The sequence below is a fragment of the Stigmatopora argus genome, chromosome 7, assembly GCF_051989625.1.
Source record: "Stigmatopora argus isolate UIUO_Sarg chromosome 7, RoL_Sarg_1.0, whole genome shotgun sequence".
NCBI lineage: Eukaryota > Metazoa > Chordata > Actinopteri > Syngnathiformes > Syngnathidae > Stigmatopora > Stigmatopora argus.
Window position 1 is genome coordinate 11,964,589 of NC_135393.1, and position 16,109 is coordinate 11,980,697.

Sequence of the window (16,109 nt, forward strand, 5' to 3'; positions counted from 1 at the left end):
ATTTTTTTTAAATAATTAAACAATAAAGTGACTCAAAGAAAAAAACACAAGTTACAACATTTCCTCTCAGCCGTGGTTAAATGAAAAAAAATGTTTACAAAACACCCACACAGAAAAATAAAATATCAATATTCTCCCATTTGTTGTGTTTGAATATATTCTAATGGTGATAAACTAAAGTTGTATTTTATTTTATGCATTAAAATTGATATTAAACGCTAGAAAAAAGTTCTGAAAGGGGTTGGCGTTCTGGGGTAAACCATTAAGTGGTAAAACTCTGCCTCGTAGTGGACACAAGCATCAAATCCTTCAATGACAAATAAAGTTCCATGCATAGAAATGGTAGTCATTGTCTTCATTTATTGCATAAAATAAAGTACCAATATTATAATTTATTACAAACATTTCTTTTATTAAAAAAGAGGATAAATTATGAAAATAAATAATTCTGTCCCGTGTGCCTGTGTCACCAATTAAGGAAAAAACAGCTAAACATACACAAGTCTGTGTGAAAATACACAACTTACTGCTACAATGCATTGTGATCATAAAAAAAAAACAATTAATACGTATCACTTTAGTTATTTTCTGCACAATTGTTCACTGCAATTCATTCAAAACTTCAATCATGTATTCTTCCTCTCCACAAAGAGACATCGCTCACATTGGCAATGTTAAAAATACTGAACGTCCAGACGATATAATAAAAATATAATAGTTGTTGACAATACGAAGGTAACAATACAATATTAAAAAATATATATTCCACACACTCTTTCATTGTTCTTGGGTTTACCCAAATAAATTTGAAATATCAGGACTGCAATTTCTGGGCCAATCCTTCATTCGACCCACCATGTGCACATGTAAGTTTTCTCACATGGAATACAATCATTTAAGGTGAAAATTTAGTTTCGGGTTTTCGGCACCCATCATTCCCTTTAAAAATTGACCACATTTCTGATTTTTGGTGAAATAAACAACCCTAAGTTGGACATTAAAAATGTGACCATAATTTCCCCTAACTGAAATGTAATACAAATCTTCTTCCCTAAAGAGGGAACAAATACTTTATCAAAATAGGACAGCATACAGTAAGAACATACTGTACTATAATAATAGGACAGCACTGTGCTTGTTTCTTTGGCAATCCATTATCTTGTTTGATTTAGCTTTGAACACGAGTCTCATACATTTTCCAAGCTTATTGTCATGAACGTACTTTGAGATATCTGGCAACGTTACGTAAACACTTCCAGTTATAAAACATTTGAAAAATACTCAGTTTAACAAATTCTAATGAAGTATTAACAATTGACCTGAAATGTTTTGCCTAAAGCCAATCTATTTTGATGTCAACATTCAGTTTTTGGTCATTATGGCTCTTCGTTCATTATTATATAAAGACATCATTGAATTACAAAGTACAAGAATAGCTTTTGTGAATACTATAGCATTCCAATCAACCATAAAATGATGCTTGCCCTAAAAACATCAGTGGGAAGTTGCACAGAACTCTGAGCAACTGATTTTTATAAATGATGTAATAATCACAGTTATTATATCCAGTGCATTATTGTCTGTAATGCTGGTATTCATGGCTGGAGTGCACCCATGAGGGGTGGGAGTTTATAAAGACAATAAGCTCATTTACACAAATTTGTTTTCATACCATACCATGTACACAACATAATAATGCAAAAAAAAAGCATAATACTTCAATCAAATATTGCATGCTCCTTCTGGCAAGCTTCATGGCATTTTTAAAAGACTGACATCGGAGGAAGCCACCAACATTGTCCCTTTGTTACGTCGTTTGTGGCACAGTTTGTTCTTTTGACAGTGTTGAAGTACTGCCTGGTAATAAAGACCACCTGTGATCCGATGCAAATCCCCTAATACTTTAGACAACTGGTCTGGTGATGCATCTTGTACCGCGGTACACGGCCCAGTGAGTACTGCTAAAGTGCAACCAGCTGAGAAGAAATGGATCACCTCAAGTCACCTTGATAGCCGACTTCTTGTGTACAAAAAGGAATGAAACATAGGGGACGCCAATGAAGGCCCATTTCTCGTTGGGCCAGAACATGATGACTGGACCTCGCTCCGGAGCCTCGCTGGCAACATCAAAGTAGGCAAAGCAGACGCAACCCAAGTAGGAGGCCAGACAAATGAGAATGTGCCTGCAAAAGAGAATAAAACAAATCAAGTTTACGTTATTTACCCCCATGTTCAATATTGAATCCGCTCCAAAATTGACAGTACTTGTTTTGGTGTATTATGGACTGTAAAGCATTCTTACCAAGCACAGTGTAGGTAGGGAAAGTTGACAGATGACCACATTTCACAAAAAATCCTATCGCTGAGCCAGCAGAGCAGAGCCAAAGCCCACCAAATTCCTGAGACCAGACCCAGCTTGAATACACGAGGGTTTTCACACCTTAAGTAAACACATTTTTATTCAGAAACACAAACAATATACAACACTATGTACATTATCATCCTAATCTCAAATCATTTTCATCTCTTAAAGAAAAGTTATTACAGTATTCCAATTGGGAGTGCATAATGTTTATGGCCCACAATAAATAACTTTTGTTGGTATGTGCATCTCGTAAAAACGTGACACATTCGCCAATGCAATGTTAGAATTGTTTTAAACAAAAAGTAGAATTATGGTCTGATAATGCGTTCAATATGAATACAAAATTATCAGTAGTTTCATAGTGCCTAATGGGTAAGTCAAGAACACTACCTTCAAATTTACCTGCACTTTTGCAGTTGAAGAAGCGATTATAGTAAATATCAATAACGACTTTTAATGGATTTCACTGCCTTCTACACCGTTCAAATCATACAGACGTGGGTGGTGCGTTTCAGACAACACTGAGCTTCGTGTTCCCGCTTGACAAATCTCCCAGATGGTCCTGAGGCCTCCCAGCTGTGTGATCTGCTCCACTATACTCAGGCGCTAAACTGCAAATTTGCACCTATTTTTCCTTCCATATTTAGAAAAATAGCAAGCCAATCTCTGATCTACTTCTCTGCATAATGAGCCTTCACACCCTGTCATTGACCCTGAGACTAATTCACAATGTTGATGATACTCCACAAGACTATTCTTAGTCGTGTCCTTAAGCATTCACATGCACAGACACACAAACACACGCACAAACCCTCTCATTGTAGGCAGAAAAGTGTAGTTACAAGCTAGCGTGAAACATTTATGCTTCATGACAAGCTTTTCATCGCAATCGCCCTTATCGCAAGTGTTTAAAAAAAAGCATCACCATTAAAATTCACATAGCTTAAAAAAATGGACTTTGGACATTCTTTGCTGTGTTTTTCTTTATCTTATCATGCTTTGGTCCAGGCATGGACTAGCCTTTTTTTTTTTGCTCAATGGATAAAGACAGCCTGTAGGATCACATATGTTCTTCTGCTAATTACAAATCTTCTCCCATCTCATCTTATTATTTCAAAAGGACATCCTGTGTGATACCAGATAAGAGGTTACTCCCGGTCAACAGGAAATACTAAAGAATAGCTGACTTGTGATACTTCCCCCCCAAAGGGAAATGCCTTGAAGTGTCCATGGGTATGATTTTAAGTGTTATGTCATAAGTATAGCGTTTGCCAGAAGCCAATCAGCATCATCCAGCCTGGCTTTTAGCACAACCACAAGCAATTTCCTTCCAACCAACCTGATGTGCAAGACACATTATGGGTAGTTCTCAATTGCACGTCTGTAGTAGTAACAATCAGCCATAAACGCAAGATGGGAGGAAGAACAGTTGCTGGCATAGATAAGTGCTAAAAACACTGGCATGTCTATCTTGGGTGGAGTTTCAAATGACAAGCTTGAGGGGCGAAAGAAAGTGGCGTGGCACGAACACTTCATGAGCATTCTAAGGACAACTTGGCCAACCCCCAAAAGAAACATTACATTTTTTTTATCTTCAGTAGTGTACCATTATTAAATACTTTGGGAGAATTGGTTTTACTGTCGAAATAGGACAACTAATTATTTCTATTTGGCGCAAGAAGATGTGGAAACTGTGGCCAAATGGATGAATGTAATATTATGTAAAATTGTCTCTGCTCCGTGTTAAAAGAAACACACCTCACTAGCAAACATTGTATTGCCCCTAACAATCTCACGGGTTTGCAACGACGTCAAGGTGAAGGGAAAAAAAAAACACAAGGAGCATTCAAGCATGCCGGTTCCTATTTACACATCATCTTCTACATTGATTGTTCTCATAGAATTGGCCTATGATTCACTTTGTTGCCCTCAGTTCATCGTGACCCAGTGAAATGGAATGCTATTTACATCAAATTGCTTGTCTTGTGTCCCAATAGATGTGACGCAAGTGAGTGGAAATTAGTCGCATTGTAAAAAGGGCTGGCACCTGACTTATTAGCAAAGGCAAAAGTCAGATGAACAAGGCAGAAGGAATTCTCCCCAAACAAAAACAAGCGGTCAAAGTGGATGATGACTGGCACCGGCAATAATGGCAAGAATTATGATCAGGTTGAACAATAGATGACTCGAAGTCGCTGTGACGAAGGGAAGGGCTGCAGACTGAAAATTTGTTTTCGGGGACATTCTTTCACAGCATATGTTTCTATAATGACTTTGGACACAACAAAGCTATCGACAGAGCTAGTACAAAAGGTCAAAAGGGTGACAGTTAATGTACTGCTGACTGGATGTTGACACTGGGCCTCATTTGCCTTCTTGATAATATACATACTAATATGCTATTGCACAGTAATAGGAAGAAGTGTTGTTTTCAGTATGATGTCCACCTTTTAAAGCCGTCAAGAGAATAAACCCAAAATACGCATTTAGTACATATATGAGCTGCACAATTTGACGTTATTCCAAGTCAGGTAGGATAAGCTTTTGCTCAGTCAACACAAATATTTTGATAGGAAACTGGTTTCAGTGTTAATACTTTTAATTTTAAAACCCTCAACTTCATGTTTGCCTTTTTAAAATGACAATAATGATTAAAACAAACTGCCAGAATTCAGTTTAATGACCAGTTTGGTCTGGGTCTCATAATAAATGTTAAAAAAGGCTGACACAGGAAAATCTGAATATTCTAAAAGATATACTTTAGCCACAGTTTGAGTTCTTTTCTGGCAGGCAAAGAATTGAGCCCATTGCCAAAACATTTGCAAACACATGAGAGCCACTTATTTTTGCTGTAATGGAGCCACCCTTTGAAAATCTCACTGTGTTATAATGAGGTAATCTGATTACTATGTAAAACATTAGCTCAGAGACCTACCTACTCATTTCTGATGTTTTTAAACGCAGTATATATACACATCTCTGTACACAAAATGTAAAGCTTGAGTTGTGCCAGTTACATTTATGAGATCTTTCCAACCAGAAGATCAATATGGCAATAATGCACGCAAAGTAATGTTTTTTTAACAGCAGAGTACTGGCTTTCCTCGGCTTGCGATCATAATTGCTGGTTTGTTTTGAACGTCCTTTAATATAATTCAGCAAAACAAACTCGGCGAAACATGCTCACACCCTCCAAATTACAGTAGCGCACCGATCATGAAGATATTGGATGAGCCATCATCGAGTGAGCAGTAACAATGTTCTCTTGGAGCTATTCATGACTCCAAATACATTTAGCACAAATGTTTCAAATTCCGGCGGACAAACTGACCTTCTAAGCTCGGTGATGAGCAACACGGTGCATGGGATGCCCAGAGTCATGAGCGACAAGGAATTTATGACAGGTTTAACGAAAGCCAATCCCGTAGTGATCCCTGAGAGGATCCCGATGACCACTTTGAACCTGGACCTAGAGTAAAAAGCAAATAGTAGATTTCAGATGACCAGTTTAGGCCACTTAAGAACAAGACTGCTTTTAAAATAATGTCAGGGTGACTGAAAATCTTTCTATGGTGAACTAAAATTTAACAATATAGAACTGCATGGGGAAAATAACAGTAACCTGAATGGCTGTGTGACAATGGAAAGAGAAGTAAGGACATGTGATAATGCTTTTACTGGAGTCAGCTATCTTAGACAGGCCTATTATTAAACTAGAGGTGTGACAGCAGTCAATATGTCTTGTGACAGAATAGTGGACACAAGCCCTTATAGCTGCTTATGTACTAAATGATATAGACCTAAAATTCCATCTGCCAAAATAGAAAATTTTAAATTTAAACAAGGCTTAATTCTAGATATCTAGGAGTGACAACACATTTAATCAACCGTTTAAATCATCTAAATCACACGTGTCAAAGTGCTGGGCCGGGGGCCAAATCTGGCCCGCTGCATCATTTTGTGCGGCCCGAGAAAGTAAATCATGAGTTTCTATTTTAGGATCAAATTCAAACGATGATAGGATTTGCTTTGTACTTTGTGCTTTTGCTTTGTTGTTCTGTCTAATCACTCTCTGCTCTGTCACAATGAAATTTCCCGAATACGGGATGAATAAAGTTATCCAATCCAATCCAATCCAATGTACATTACATTTCCTGATTTTCCCGTTTAAAATCAATCATTGATTTTTTTTTAATCCAATATTTTTTCTTTTGTGCTTTTAGTTCAAAAAGCATTTAGTAAAATCTAAAAATAAATATATAGATATTTTCCGTTTTCCACTTTAATATTGAACATAATTAAAAAAAATGTTTCCATTTGAAATGAAAGATTAAAATACATTTTCCATTACAAAGAAAAAAAAGCTCAAATAAACATTGCTTTAGATCTATAAAAACGGACTATATAGGGCTTTTAATCCAATTTTAAAAAAATCTAAATATTACATCTAAAATGGTCCGGCCCACATGAAATGGCGTTGACGTTAATTCGGCCCGCGAAACAACCTGAGTTTGACACCCTTGATCTAAATGTTATTAATCGACCATGGTGATATCCATACCGGTCTCTTCTGAAAATCCTGGGTAAATATCTTTTTGGGAACCACATCGCGATGGCACACATGAGCACCCATAGAATGGCCAACTCATCCAGCATCTGGCCCAGGAAGCTGAGGGTAGCGTGGAAATATGTCGATCCGATACCTACAGTGGAAAGTGAAGGGAGAGATGCCCACATTAGAAGCGTGATGCGTGCTAGCTATATCAGATGTGAGGTGTTGAAAGGAGTGTCCTTTTCCAAAGAATTTTTCTAATCTCTTCCCATAAGTCATTCACATCCCATAAATCAAATAACAAAACAGAAAACGGATTGCGTCTCCTTGGCAGACACTATAAATTTCCAACATAAAACGACCTTACAGACCCCACTCCCTATAAAAATAACACATACAAAGCTTTTTGAATTACCCTACCTCTTACTGACCTCAGTAAAAGGCAACCCTAAGGGAAATGGGAAAAGGGGGTTACTGTCGGTTAAAATCGACACTGAAGGAACAAGGCATCGTAATTCCTTTCCCACTTTGTCATATAAAGAGGCACTATTTAAGACTAAAGACTATTGAGTCCAACCAAATGAAATCAGAGCCTCCTTCATTCAACTAATGAATAGGGCAAGTTATTATATGAGTTGAATGATTGAGGATAGCTGGTAGCTCCAAAAAGACTATGACCAGAAAAGATATGTAACTTATCCCCACATAGCAAACGATGTGCTATTCACACCTCCAATCTGTTTTGAAAAACATGTCAACAAGTATACACCTGTTCTAAATGCCTTCGTCACATTGGATTGGAACATGTATAAGCAACAAGTAGGGAATAACAATGTGATAGTGATGCATCATGGGTTAACTACGTATCTTGTTGATTTTACATAGTAGTAGGAACTGTGTTAAGATTCTTGTAAATCAAATTTACAATATCTGAAGTGATTAGAAAAGGATTTGCTGAAGAGAAAAGGTTCTGCTTTATAAACTTTAGCATTGGATATTTTTGGTATCTTTTTATGTCATAAAAATAATGTTTTTAGATGGAATCAATCTTATGAAGGCAACACCCAATTGTTTTGGAAACATTTAAGAGTCATTAAATTGTTTTTAGTTCATCACAAACTCAATTATTTCCCTCAAATATGGAAATACGATTGCATTTAATGTTATGAAGGGTGGCCCGGTGGTTGAGTGGTTAGTGCGTCGGCCTCACAGTGTGCGGACCTGGGTTCAAATCCACCTTTCTGTGTGAAGTGTGACTGTTCTCCCTGGGCTTGTGTGGGTTTTCTCTGGGTCCCACATTCCAAAGACATGCATGGTAGGCTGATTGGACACTCTAAATTGCCCCTAGGTATGAGTGTGAGCATGAATGGTTGTTTGTCTCCTTGTACCCTGCAATTGGGTGGCCTCCAATTGAAGGTGTGCCCCACCTATGCCCCGAAATCAGCTGGGATAGCCTCCAGCACCCCCCGTGGCCCTAGTGAGGATAAAGCGGTTGAGAAAATATGAGATGAGATGATAAATGATATGAACTCCTCCCTTTATAAATGAATTCAAGATTGAGAAACAATAATCTCATATTTTTTACAGTCCTATGCAGAAAACTGAGATTGAGTTGACAAGTGTCGCAGAAAATTGGGGTCAACATCACACAGTAAAATATCATGTCATCAACAATCCAACTTACCCACCACGACCAGCAGGGTCCAAATGAGGTAAATCCCACTGTTGAAATGTGTTGCATATTGGCGAAACAAACACATTAATATGGGAGGCAAAACAAAAAACAAAATGTTGCTGATCTGAAATGACAAACAAAGGGGAAACCTATGAGAAAAGAAACAATACAGCCAGATGTTTTCCAGCGTGAAGAGCAGCAGGGATCTCGACACTAAAAAGAAAAATGTGGAACTTGATGCTGCCGCTTAAACGGTAAACATCAAGTTTTTTTTGGGAAGCGGCAGCAATTCCATACAAAGAAAACCGAAGCCAGAAACGTGACAGTTGTTAATAGCAAGCCGAGCTGGGGTTAAATTTAAATATGCAGGGTGAAAAAAAATCGCACTGCAATGACTAAAAAGTGCAGACTAACCGTGTTGTAAAATTCGGCGATGCCGGGGTAAATAAGGTAATTGCCCTCACACCAATCCACATCGGAGCTGCCAGCCTGCAAGTGGTCCCAGAAAATCAGATTAACGTTACTCATGTCTGGACTAGTTGCGCTCGAAGAAGAGACAACAGTGTTGTCGTCACGCTACGTAAAACAAAAGCAGGCGAGATGACTCCGAAATGCTTTCTCTTTGATTTGGAAAGAATGAATCAAAACGGCAAAGGCATCGGACATCAGATGATGCGAAGATTTTCGAGACTGGACTGACAAGAGACTCGGCTCGATGTGACTTGACAAAGCTCACTCTGCTCGACGTGAATGTCGACGTCATCGCGTTGACACTTGCCAAGGAGCCGTCCATACCCAAAGAGTGCTTGTACAGTTGGGAGAGTTCCCCTCCTGCGCACGACATTCTTGTTTTTGGCCACGAAAACGTCGTCTACTGCGGATTTAACTATGCATATTTATGTTGTCGTACTTATTATGTTGACTACTTATTTATTAATTATTATTTATTGATTATTTGTTTATTATTTATTGATTAGTTATTTGTTTGTTGTTATTTGTCCACTTCGTGGTGAAAATCTCATTTTACTTGCTTAATGACAATCAATTCAATTCAATTCATTTCAATTCATTTCAATTCAATTCAGTAACAATCTGCCACTTGCAAAACAATCAATTCAGATCCTCGTTTAAAAATAGACGACTAAGATGTTTACCATTGCATTTTTTTGTTCATGAGTTAGTATAAAAACTCAATATAACTGGCTCATTTTCTATAGTCTGGGTTTAAAAAAGAAAGAAACTGAATAAGAGGTGAGGTGGAACATCTGATTATTAAAAAAGTTCAACCTTTTGATTTGCCTCAGAAACGTGGTAGGGTAATTTTCTTGGCTTATGTGTAACACTCTGTAAAAGACACTGTTCTGAAATCTTACGCAGTTCATGGGATAAACTGTTTATGTACAAATGCATAAACTTTATGTTGTCTGTCATGTCCTAAATTTAATAAAATCCATATATTTTTCCAACCATAATATTGAAAAACACATGCATGTCACGTGTAATACATTATTTACTTATAAATTAACTCTAAGATGTACTGATGATAATTTTGTGATGAATAACAATAAAAATGTGAACTTCATCTTGAGTTAATAAGCAATCAAGGTGACTTTTTTTTCGTGTAATTAACCAAGTGTTTATGTATAAAACAGAGTGCCGCGGGATATCGCGAGAATTGAGGTCTATGTGACTTTCTGAGGCGGACATCCGGCCTCTCTTTCGTGGCGGACCGTCGGTGGACCGGTTTGGCAAAATGAAGGTACAACGTTTATGCAAGTGTATGTTTATCTAGAAATGTTGCCCTCAAAATACCACTACGTATGTAATGCGACTATTGTAACAAATCAAGCGGTCCTAAAATCTGCATTAAAACAACTCCGGTCGCCGAGGATTGCCTTTGATTGTATTGCCAGTTAGCATAGGACTTGACAAGCAACATGGCGGCTCACATACAGAAATGTGCCCTTATTTTACGTCAGTACTAAGTATTTTAAATTCCCTACTATCGCTGCCACCCCTCCCCGTTCAAATGAATTTATTTCTGCCAATGAGTAAACTACGAAATAGCACAATGTATCGTTCAACAAACCCAAGTTTTAGTGCGCCCAGCAATGGTAGCATCAGTATTCCCCCCCCAATAAACCCACTGAGGACTTGAACAATACACACTGGAAACTAGGGTTTTCTTCCAATGCATGAACTTTGATTCGCCTCCAAATAGATCTATCCAGTCTTGTAGATCAAGAAGACTTGGTCTTCACTCTGAGTAGCTCTAAAAATGATACAAATCCATTGTTGCCTTGCAGCTAAACATCTCGTTCCCAGCTACTGGCTGCCAGAAACTCATTGAAGTGGACGATGAACGCAAGCTGCGTACCTTCTATGAGAAGCGCATGGCCACTGAAGTGCCCGCTGACCCCCTTGGAGATGAATGGAAGGTAAGTTGACATTTGAATCACTTGATAAAATAGCATGGATTATGAAATATCTCCAAATATGGCACATGACGGAACCTTTTGCTTCCCCGTGGGGTCTGTAATCTTAAGGTGGGACAGCGTGTGCTAAATGAACTGTAGAGAGAGAACTCACTAGAAACGACCAGGCTAAAAACAGTGGCTGGTTCGAACAAGAGTTCTCTCACAAAATACTAAATATCTTTAAACGTAGATTTGTTGGCAGTCTTCTATATATTCTGTAAGCGTCCCAAGTAGGCTTTCTTTGCTTGTGACCTTCACCATTCCCTCACTTGTGTTCTAAGGGTTATGTGGTGCGCATCAGCGGAGGCAATGATAAACAGGGCTTCCCCATGAAGCAAGGCGTGCTGACGCACGGCCGCGTGCGCCTGCTGCTCAGCAAGGGCCACTCCTGCTACCGTCCCCGCAGGACTGGCGAGCGCAAGCGCAAATCTGTCCGCGGCTGCATCGTGGACGCCAACCTCAGCGTTCTCAATTTGGTCATTGTCAAGAAAGGTAACCTTTTGAGCCGTCGATTTGCCGCACTGTGGTAAATTTGAGGGTTGTTCATGGCACACATCGGAACCTTTTGACTTGCTCCGGTCCATAGTCATTAAGGTGGGACAGGGTGTGCCAAAGCAACTAGAGAGGATTCTCCAGATCCGACCAGACCTAAACAGTGGCTAGTTGAAATGAGAGTTCTCTCACATGGATGTCAAATATTAAACCAGTCACTGAAGAACTCCTTTGAATTCTCGAGCAACTGTTCTCTTTTTCCTCGACTCACCCCCAGGCGAGAATGACATCCCCGGGCTTACCGACAGCACCGTGCCCCGTCGCCTTGGTCCCAAAAGGGCCAGCAAAATCCGCAAGCTCTTCAACTTGGCCAAGGAGGATGATGTTAGGCAATATGTTGTGAGGAGACCCTTGTCCAAGGAAGGTATGTCTGAGTCAAGGTCCTCTCAAACTTCTTGTTTGATATGAACATGTGCTCAAAAGGTTGTTTTTTTCTAGGCAAGAAGCCAAGGTCCAAGGCTCCCAGAATCCAGAGACTGGTGACCCCTCGTGTGCTTCAGCATAAACGCCGCCGCATTTCCCTCAAGAGGAAGCGCACCCAGAAGAACAAGGAGGAGGCATCCGAGTATGCCAAGTTGCTGGCTAAGAGGATGAAGGTGACCTTGACTATATGCTTTAAAAAAAAAAAATCTGGCTTTTGGTACGCATGAGTTTGAAATTTGGTGTCTGATTGTTGTTTTTGCATTTTCTTTATTACCAGGAAGCCAAAGAAAAGCGCAAGGAACAGGTCGCCAAGAGGCGCCGCCTTTCTTCTCTCAGGGCATCCCAATCCAAGTCAGAGTCCAGCCAAAAGTGAACTTAATGTCAAATAAAGAAATGTTTGGTCTAAATCCAGCTGTTTGGTCCTTTTCAGAACACCATTTTAAAACTTCATTACAAGTGCAATGTTAGAAAATAAGCTATTTGTACCAAAAAGCTGTGAAGTTGCTTTCCCTTTGTGGCCTTTGTCAAATACAAATATGATAGTGAAGCAAAAAAAATCAACATAACAGCAATCACTATTGGGTTCTTACCTTCCTATTCGTGTGTGTCAAGTATTCAACTTAAAGTATGCATTTCTATTTTCTCTTTATTTAGGCTATAATTCGGCTTCAAGTGTCAAAACAAAATTCTTTTTTTCTGGGGAAAAATGGTCAACAAGTGGACACCAGGCCCTTTTGGTCCAAAATTTAACAGTCTTTGAGAACCAAAAATGTGAGTCAAGGTCATAAAATGTTAATTCTTACAGATTATTTAAACGGGGAAAAAAGTACAACTGCTCTATTTGAACCCTTTTTTTAAAAAGGGTAGTCTTAAAGTATTCAATGTATTTTGTATGTGCATTTTTTTCTTTAATGCATTTGTCAAATTTGAATGGAATCTTTCCTTATTTTTAGGGAATTTGAAGTGAGAAAAAAGGGAAATGTCAGTTTTTGATAGCAATTTCACGTGATTGGGTGTTTCTTTTTCAGTTCCTTCTCATGCTCCAAGACCCCCTGCAGTACAGATGAATACAAAAACCGCTTGTTTGTATATCTCCAATGACCAGATTAAAGTGTGGAACTTAAGCTTTTTTTTCTAGTAAAATGAACATTTTTTTTTTGAATAGGCTAATTTTTTTGCCACTCATCAATCAGAATGTTTGCACTGTCAAATTAAGTGCATTGCCTTCCTTCAAGCGCCTGCTGGGAGCTCTGGATTGGCACTCTAAAACCACTTGCATCTATTTCAAGTACAAGATGAAAATCAAATCTTTGGATTTATGAATCATTCAACCAGGTGCCTTTAATTATACATATAAATATAGAACAATTGTTCAGTGAAAGCAATCAACTAGGACCAATTTCTTTTCCCAAGCTCTGGGTTGACCGCCGCTCAATCACAGACATGCTAGCAGGTCTTCTCGCTCTCCAGTTAGGATTTCTCTGTGGACTATCCCATGTGCCCTTGGGTGGCGTTTGGGTTATTGCTGCTACCTTTGCAGTAACGCATTCGCCGCTTTCTGGGTTGGACAAGCGCTGCGGGGCAACTCTCAAGTTATACCGTTGTGTAAAGTAGAAGAGCGCTGACACGATCTGCTCCTGTACGTGTAGAGGGAAACGCTCCAGGCCCCACGTCAGGGCCATCCAGCTTGTCTGCAGGATGCGAAGCTGATCTGAAGACGTTGAGAGAGCTGCCATGATCTGAAAATACCAGAAACCTGGTGTAAATAAGCTTAATTGCTGGAAATTGTTTTTTCATAAACAAATATATCTGTAAACCTCAGCAGATTGCATCTTGGATCCAGCCAGCTGGATGGTTCTCCTGCACAGCGTAATGGAAAGTGTCACCAGGCGCACTGAGTACTTTCTTCCAAGCGTGACCTCCTCAGAATCCGCCACCAAGATATCCTCTTCCTCTATAAATTTGACGCAAGAATCATCAAGACGGGGCCACGAGTAAGAGTTGCTTCATAATTCTTTTCACCACCTACTTTTTTCTTCCTCTAGAGGTGGTAGCATGCGGTCCACCAGGGCTTCAGACATATTCAGTGCAGAATCCAGTCCTTTGCTGGATACACTCGCAGCCCTTCCAATCAGTGAGCGGTCGTCCGGCTGCTTGTCCCTCGCCATGATAGACCTAACCGCGTACTGCACACAGTCTACGGTTCCATGGGCCACGATGCTCACGGCGTCCTGCATCTCCAGCGCTTTACTTCTGAATCCAGCCACAAGCTGGGAGATAAACATTATGTTTAATGTTACAAAAACCAATCCACCATTAGTATATAATTGTGTCCTCTCAATTAAATGGAAGTTGATCTAAATTTTGACCGGCTATTGATTATGAACAATCAAGTTAATATAGTCACCTGGTCTGTGGATGTTTGCAAGACAGGGAACTTTTCCTCCAACCAATCCAGACTTTTACAAGCGACATCATTCACAATGGAAACTAAAAGAGATGCAAGGGAGAGAGAGGTCAGAACTAGTATTCATATGTTAACAATAAATCCAGCCTTATTTGTTTAAAATTTAGGGAACCATATAAATATTTTTTTAAACTGCTACGACAGGGGAACTTGAGTGCTAATTTACAAAAAAAAATCTAATTAGGCTTTTAATTTGTGTCAACTTTGCCATTTAGACATCCATAAAAGCATGCAGAAATGTATTTGCACTAGCAAGGGAACTGCTTGTTGCAATTCCCCAAAGGCATTTTGCCCTTTAGAAAAAAAAAAAAAAAAAAAAAATCACATTCAGAGGCCCCAATTAACATCGACATTCCAACTCTAAAGGGAGGGATGGATAACAATTTGGGACGCCAAAGTTTGCAAAACACACACAATAGTCAAAACAAGAAGGCACATCTTGTTTTGAATAAAGATAAACAAAATGTCCTTCATTGATAATAAATAAAATGATGGCAACTGTCTAAAACAACAATGTTTTTAATCAGGCAAAGATAAGTAACAAATATGATAAATGTTAAGTACCAATAATTTGGTCTTTGCCATTTTTCTTACACGTGGTGCAACATTTGTATGTATATATGGTATGTGTACTCACCTTGTGGCTTTAGTTTGGTGATTACAGGTGACATTCCTTGACAAGCCACAGAGGTAATGAGGGTCACGCCGCCTTCAAGACCCTCAGACACCGACCTGAAAGCGGGGATGCTGCTTTTGGTGTCCCCATACATTTCGGATAGGTTGGCAAATGCTGAACGCACCAGGGGAAGTTGGGCCAATCTGGTAGTGACGGCCGGCTGCGGAGAACGAATTGTGGAAATGTCTTTTTTAAAATAAAGGTTATAAAACACCCGCAAGAACATTATAAGTCATGTGGACGTTGATAAACCCAGCGCATAAATTATTAGAAAAGATGACTTTTATTGATAACGCCGAGATTGTTAGGCTTTAATGAGGGTAAATTGCACTCACCTGCTTGTTCAGTGACATGTCGGCGAAGTAAACTAAAAGAATAAAAGGAATATAACAAAGTGTTTGAATCCACGTGTGTGGAGTTCACTAGAAAGGGAAATGAATGACTAGTTAGCGGAATTTAAACTGAATTTATAGAGAAAGTTGAGGGGACATGTTTCGGCGACCGGCCGAATATTGGCTTGGCGTTTAATGCAACTCTCGCGATATCTTCATTTATGACAGCGGTGGCGAATACGTGGCTGTAGAGCCGCATGCGGCTTCCGGCCAAAATGAATGTGTCTCTTTGCTTGTTGTCATATTTTGTAAATACTTTGGCTCTTTGCTTCATTTACTGTTTCTCTTATATTTGTTCTCTCTTAAATCACACCCAAATACACCAGAGTCCATTAAAAACAAATAATAAATTATGTCTAAAAAATAATTTGGCAGATTGGATTTTTTATGATGCTTCTGACGTAAAGTTTTTTGCTTTTTATGTCTAACTTTTCTGAAGTTCAGTGCAAATGTAATTTAAAGAACATTAACAAAATTTATATTCTATACCTATCACCATCGATGGAAGATAATGATGTAGTAGTATTTTA

General features: G+C 39.0%; 3 protein-coding genes across 3 annotated transcripts; 1 reads left to right on the forward strand and 2 right to left on the reverse strand.

The window, feature by feature from the left end:
• Positions 1–340: 340 nt before the first annotated feature.
• On the reverse strand, positions 341–9,353 carry acer2 (alkaline ceramidase 2). The gene is made up of 6 exons (XM_077605980.1): positions 9,007–9,353; positions 8,602–8,716; positions 6,927–7,068; positions 5,697–5,834; positions 2,303–2,440; positions 341–2,183 (listed from the first exon to the last, which is right to left on the reverse strand). Exons 1-6 carry the CDS (start codon positions 9,118–9,120, stop codon positions 1,997–1,999), a joined length of 834 nt encoding a protein of 277 aa, XP_077462106.1. The 5' UTR covers positions 9,121–9,353; the 3' UTR covers positions 341–1,996.
• An 886-nt stretch (positions 9,354–10,239) lies between these two features.
• rps6 (ribosomal protein S6) lies at positions 10,240–12,451 on the forward strand. Its single transcript, XM_077606137.1, has 6 exons — positions 10,240–10,351; positions 10,899–11,030; positions 11,351–11,561; positions 11,839–11,985; positions 12,060–12,217; positions 12,322–12,451. The coding sequence occupies exons 1-6, from the start codon at positions 10,346–10,348 to the stop codon at positions 12,415–12,417; spliced, it is 750 nt and encodes a 249-aa protein (XP_077462263.1). The 5' UTR covers positions 10,240–10,345; the 3' UTR covers positions 12,418–12,451.
• Positions 12,452–13,359: 908 nt separating this feature from the next.
• LOC144076876 (perilipin-2-like) lies at positions 13,360–15,730 on the reverse strand. Its single transcript, XM_077604191.1, has 6 exons — positions 15,523–15,730; positions 15,149–15,347; positions 14,452–14,534; positions 14,074–14,314; positions 13,862–13,998; positions 13,360–13,783 (listed from the first exon to the last, which is right to left on the reverse strand). Exons 1-6 carry the CDS (start codon positions 15,538–15,540, stop codon positions 13,430–13,432), a joined length of 1,032 nt encoding a protein of 343 aa, XP_077460317.1. The 5' UTR covers positions 15,541–15,730; the 3' UTR covers positions 13,360–13,429.
• Between the last annotated feature and the right edge of the window lie 379 nt (positions 15,731–16,109).